The sequence below is a fragment of the Nematolebias whitei genome, chromosome 21 (genome assembly GCF_014905685.2).
Source record: "Nematolebias whitei isolate Nwh7 chromosome 21, NemWhi1, whole genome shotgun sequence".
Taxonomy (NCBI): Eukaryota; Metazoa; Chordata; class Actinopteri; order Cyprinodontiformes; family Rivulidae; genus Nematolebias; species Nematolebias whitei.
The window spans coordinates 7,614,361-7,620,419 of NC_056518.1; the positions used below are offsets into that span (position 1 = coordinate 7,614,361).

The 6,059-nt window shown below is 44.0% G+C and overlaps 1 protein-coding gene across 2 annotated transcripts in view; it reads left to right on the plus strand.

Moving 5' to 3' along the window:
• Positions 1-3,669, plus strand: part of luzp1 (leucine zipper protein 1) — a 57,237-nt gene extending 53,568 nt beyond the window's left edge. The window contains exons 6-7 of one of the 2 annotated variants that reach the window (XM_037695532.1): positions 2,291-2,559; positions 2,925-3,669. In XM_037695532.1, coding sequence (XP_037551460.1) covers positions 2,291-2,533 — 243 coding nt within the window. In that variant the 3' untranslated portion in view covers positions 2,534-2,559; positions 2,925-3,669. The remainder of the gene's footprint in view (positions 1-2,290; positions 2,560-2,924) is intronic. The other variant, XM_037695531.1, reaches the window with a different exon arrangement.
• Positions 3,670-6,059: the final 2,390 nt, after the last annotated feature.

Below are 6,059 nucleotides of genomic sequence, written 5' to 3' on the forward strand. Positions count from 1 at the left end.
TATATATATATATATATATATATATATTATGCTAATTATGCTTCTATTTATGCTGATAATGATGCTGTTTATAAGACTGAGTTTGTTGTGGCTCCTCGGACTGCTGTAGTCTTTTGGATGAAAGATGAAACGTTTCAACAAAAATAATACGGTCCAGAGGACCTGACTGAACTTTGTTGGATTTTTCTACCTGGATTATTGAGCAGCATCAGGACAATTTTGTGTTTTTATTTAAAGACCTGAGTTTGGACAAACTGCTTTTATTTTGACTGAACTGACAAGCTAACAGCTTGTCAGAGCGAGGCCAAGACTGCAGAATGAAAAAAGCTTTTTAACAGTTTGTGTGAAATTGTTTATAGTGCTACTTTTAATCTTGGTTTTGCTTGTACTAGATGTTAGCTCATCAGTCAGATTTTACTATTTCTTTAAACTAAGGTCATTCAAAGAGCTTTCTACAACAAGTAAGACATTAATTGTTCATAACCTGTCCATCCATGTCCGTATGCTCTTTGTGGACGCCACATCTGCCTTCAACACATCATGATCCCCCAAATCCTGATGGACAAACTATTCACACTAGGACTAAGCCCCTCTATTTGCAACTGCGTACTAGACTTCTTAACACACAGACCACAGTCAGTGAGGATCCACAACTTCTCCTCCTCCACCATAACCCTCAGCTTTGGCTCTCCTCAGGGATGTGTGTTGAGCCCCCTCCTGCTCACTCTGCTCACATATAATTGTGCAGCTACCCATCCAGGTTGTCACATTGTAAAGTTTGCAGATGATACAGCGGTGGCGGGATGCATCACAAACAATGATGAGTCCAGCTACAGGCAAGAGGTGGAACACCTGGAGAGCTGGTGCAAAGAGAATAACCTTCACATCAATGTGAAGAAGATGAAAGAGATGATTGTGGACTTCAGAAGGAACAAACACATCTACACCCCCAACCCCCCAAAAAACAAAACATAGGATCTGCAGTGGAAGTGGTCTCTAGCTACAATTAAATGGGCTGTACTTATATATCGCCTTTCTATCTTATCGAGATACTCAAAGCACTTTACAACAATCTGTGTCCTCATTTACCCATTCATACAGCACTCTACTAGATCTCTACAAAGATAATTGAACAAATCATTCTAAAGAGAATAATCAGAGCTTTATCACATTCATGCACCGATGGGACACACATCAGAGGCTATGAGGGGTTCAGTGTCTTGCCCTGAGACACTTCGGCATGTGACTGCTGGTGGATTCGAACCCCCAACTCTTGCATTGGAGGACGACTGCTCTAACCACGCAGCCACAGCCGCCTCTGTAAGTACAAGTACTTGGGTGTACACATGAATGACAACCTCAGCTGGAGCAACAACACTTCCAGCCTGATGAAGAAAGCTCATCAGAGACTCTACTTCCTCAGGCGGCTGAGGCGAGCTGGTCTGGGAAGCTCAGTCCTCACCTCCTCCTACAGGTGTGCAGTGGAGAGCATCCTGTGCTCGAGCATCAACGTATGGCATGGAGGCTGCACAGCTGCAGAAAGAAAAGCTTTGCAGAGAGTGGTGAAGGCTGCACAGAAATCTGTTGGAATCAGTCTCCCCACCATCACAGACATCTACACCTCCAGATGCAGGAAAAGGGCCACCTGCATCATGAAGGACCCCACTCACCCAGCACACACTTTTTGCACCGCTCCCCTCAGGAAGGAGGTTGAGGAGCATTAAGTGTAGAACCACTAGACTGAGGAACAGCTTCTACCCTGAAGCTGTTAGACTCATGAATCTAACAGAATAATCACAGTGAAGACACTTTAATTGGCCATAGGTGACTTATCTGTGCTGCTGATCTCATGCTGCTGATCTCATGCTGCTGTATTCATAACCATCTGCTCACTGAACTCATGTTCAGGCTGCTGTTTAATACACTGTATTATTTTACATTGTTAGTATTTAGCGTATATCTTAGATCCTTAAATACTGTTTCTTTTTATACTTTTACTTTATATCGTTGCTATTTTTGGGTGTAACTGGGACCTTGAGTACACAGTTTTGTTCCACCTCATGTACCACATGATGTTAATGACAATGAAGATTCTTGACCTGTAGACCCCCACTTCAAAAGATGAGAACTATTCAATTCAATTCAGTTTATTTATAAAGCACCAGTTCACAACAAAGTTGTTCACATACATAGAAAAGTCAGTGAATAAAGTTTTCTAAGGAACTAAGTATCTTTTAGTTCAGACACTTCATGATATTGCCATCTCATTTTCTAATCTCTGTTTGTACAGACTAAAGATAATCTCAACCCCAGTCCTAATCCGAGCCTCAGCCCGGCCTCTTGGAGACGGCAGCCTCCCAGCAGCGAACCACAACACATGGGGAGCTCTTATGACCGGCTGCCCAAGACAGCAGGAGCCTCCAGAGGTGGAGATCTGTGGTCCGGTCGAGGTCAAGGGACTGGAACCAGAGCTGAGGGGAGGAGCGGAGCGGGAAGCCGACCGTGGGGCTACCGCCAATCTGAGCATCGTTAGACGAGATGCAGCATAACCAGAAACAGGTAGCAGAAAATGTCCTCTCTTATTTATTTATTGGACCATATGTTAATTACATTTGTTGCTATCAAATAAAGTAAATTCCATTGTTCTATTAGTTTTTTCATAAAAGAAACAAAGTTTTTGTCTCTTCTACCGTGCTGTTCACAGACTAAAAGAATTCCACATTATTTCTGCAACTCATTTACTAAGAATATTACTGGAAACAGTTCACTCCGGTTATTTTCCCCATAATTAGCAGCAAATTTCCTCGTTCCTTCAAGGAACAATGAAGCAGTTATAGACTCCGCTCCTCAAGAAGATGAATCGATAGGATTGTTTTTTTTTAATCTGGAGCAGTAAGTAAGAATTGTTCTTGTTTTCTCCTCAGCAGCACTCTGTTCATCTCAACAACACACGCCGAGCCAAACATCAGTCCTCCATCAACTAAAGGCGACGTTAGAAAACCTCCATGTGCAGCCTTTGTCCAACAAATAAAGAAACTAATAAAATTTGGAGTCACAAAGAACAACAAACCACTAACTCCACTCTGAATGTGAGCGTGGAGAGCCTGAGCCTCTGGCGGAGGTCACCCCCCCCATCCCACGCTTCCTCTTCTGCTTCCAGCTGGATGTAACCCCGAACCCTGACAAGGGAGAGGCAGGCATGCTGGGAGGACTGGGGCTTCTCCTGCATGCCAGAGGTTTTAAAGAGTTAGAGCGGAGGACTCATGAGGGTTGGGATGATTTTGTTTTTGTCCAGAGAAACCTTACGATAACCTCAGTGGGTGGATTCAGAGCTTCAAGGTCCGAGACAACAGTGTTTCCGTCATTCATCTGTGCTTCATAAAGTTGGTTCAAAACACACCTTTACTTTAAGTGTGACCAAAACAGGAAGTGAATTCTCCTGTTTTGTGTCTTGTACTCTTGGTGTTACTGTAGTTTCTAAAGATCATTTCTCTGTCACAAACACAGATCATGAAAACAAACCGCGAGCACACGCTGGTTTCAGCTGCGTGTTGTTTTGGACCCGTGCTGCTTCTTTCTGCTCTGCTGGGACCTCAGACGTGAAGCTGATTATGGCTCGGACATGATGAGCCAATGTTTGCATGTTCCTAAAAAAAAAAAAAAAAAAAAGCACTTGAAAGGCTGTGACTCAGCAACACACTCAGTTTAAGAACAAAAAAAAAAGTCCACATTGTGAGAGCACACACATCTACGACGGAGCTTTAGGGCCACGCGAAGAAAAACAAATTAAAAGTCTTATTATTACGAGAATAAAGTTGTACGGGACTTTTTTTTTTCCAGCTCTAGTTTATTTATTTATTTTCCACGAGTCAGATCCATGACGTGACCTGTCAATCAATCCAGTAGGCATGTCAGCAAATGACCAATCCAAAGCTAAATGCTCTTTACCTGCAGAGCTGCTGCTGCAGCCCATCAGAGTGTACCACCTTACTGTAAATCCTGATACTGATAATAATCTGATGTGCTACAGATTAACTATCTTTATTTGTAAAACCAATACCAAAGTATAACTTAACAAGATGCTCAACATTCTTCATGTTACCACAGTTAAAATGCAGTAAACAGCTGCTTTATCGTGTCGAGTTCAGATAATATGACGACTCATTTAGCTTCGGATTATCATTTGCTGACACGCCTGGATCCTGGATCTGACTCGTGGAAAAAATAAAATAAATAAACAAGTGCTGAAAAAAAAAAAAAAAGTCTTGTACAACTTTATTCTCATAATTTTATGGGGTTTTTTGTTGTTGTTTTTTTTAGCGTGGCCCTAAAGCTCCATCGTGCACATCAACTCTGAACTGGGACCTTTATTTGCTTTGTTTGAATTTACTCTAACTTCCTGTTCTGGATCATCTTTTCCTGTTTCTTCTCTGTGCAATAAAAAGCAACGCACATGGAGGAAGGAGCAGGAGGCGGTTGTTTTCAGCCTCCGACCATGAGACCAGTTTACCAGCAGTTGCGACTGGACAGAGTGGATTTCCTCTCACAGCTCTGTAAACCAGTCAGAGATCTGCAGGCTGATAAAGCTTGTGTATGACTGGACTTGTTGTGGGAATCAGCTCGAACTCTTTGCACCACTTGTTAAATTTCTTTAGAGGAGACTTCACAGATTTATCCACAGGCCAGTGATGATGTGCATGTTTGAGGGATACGGTGCACGTCAGTGACACAAACCTTGCAGATTGTTGTTTTGTCCTTTTTGTTTGTTTGTTTCAGGAAACTTGTTTAATTTTTTACCTGCTCCGTAAACGAGACTCCAAACTACCAGGACATGTAAAAACCTACGTCCAAAAACAGTCTGAATGTTTTAAGACGTGTAACATGACGAGCTGTTGAACAGCTGATTTTCTGGTTTCAACAACTTCCTGTTGGGTCCTGAATCATGTATGTTGTTGCTTTCTACCTTTAACGTCGGTTCAACGCCTGTTGGAGCTCGACCTGCTGCCTTCTGTCTTTCCAGCTCATGCAGGATTTATAAACTGTGCTGGGCGTCGTGATGGAGGCGCACGTCTGGAATAACAAGAATGTTTAGACGCACTTTTCTGCTCGTGTGTATTTAAATGATAAAGCTTTGCTGCAACATTACGCTCGTTCGTGCCTTGAACGCATCACTCCATGATGTGGACAGCGCTGCACCAGTGACATTTATCTTGTTCATTTGCAAAAAGAACTTTTGTCATGACAGAAAAAACTCCTACAAGGATTTCAAAACAAAGTTCACTGAGATTGTTTTTTTTTTTACTACACAACTTTTAAAAATAAGCTGCCTTGTGGATTTGGACGGTCGGTCACGGAGTGCAGGGAGGACGTGGCCTCTTCGTGGCTGGCTTCAGAACAGAGCAGCTCTCGCTCCGTCCACGCTCCGCTCTGTTTGTGAACCATCTCGCTTCCAGTCTCTTGTCCCTTTCAACCAGTTCCAACTTTATTTGAGCTCTTTTTCAAACCCAGCTGTCTTTTCTCCGACTCCGTTCTCCTCTCCTCCCAGAAGCCGAGCTCCAGACGAAACGTGACGGTGGAGCAGAGGTTGTGTCGTTGGGGGCCTGTCACCAGACCCTGACGGGCAGCTGAAAGTTCAGGGGTCAGGGCTGCGTCTAATCCTGTCCTGCAGCTTCACTCAGGGCTTCTAAAAGTGGACCGGAGGACTTTCAGCTCGGACGAGTCTCCTCTGAGGATCGAGTGTCCGGCTCCGGCTGTGGTTGTGTCGCCAGACGTGCACGTGCAGTGCTGTCACTGTGTCAGGAAGGGTTCTTGTTGAAGGCTCAGCGTAGTGAGTAGGTCCTCTGAGGAAAATGACGTGCACATGGGGGGGCTGTCGTCACGTGGGCAGGATGAAGCAACACGATGATGCAAACCTCCCAAAAGCACATCACCTGTTTCCTTCCATCAACCTGACCTGAAGTCTTGTTCCTCTCCTCCACCCTTCAACTCTAAGTTTTTCTCCACGAACAGTTGGGGGAGTGGGGGGGGGTCTCAAGAAGAGCAGCTGGTGTCACGCACCC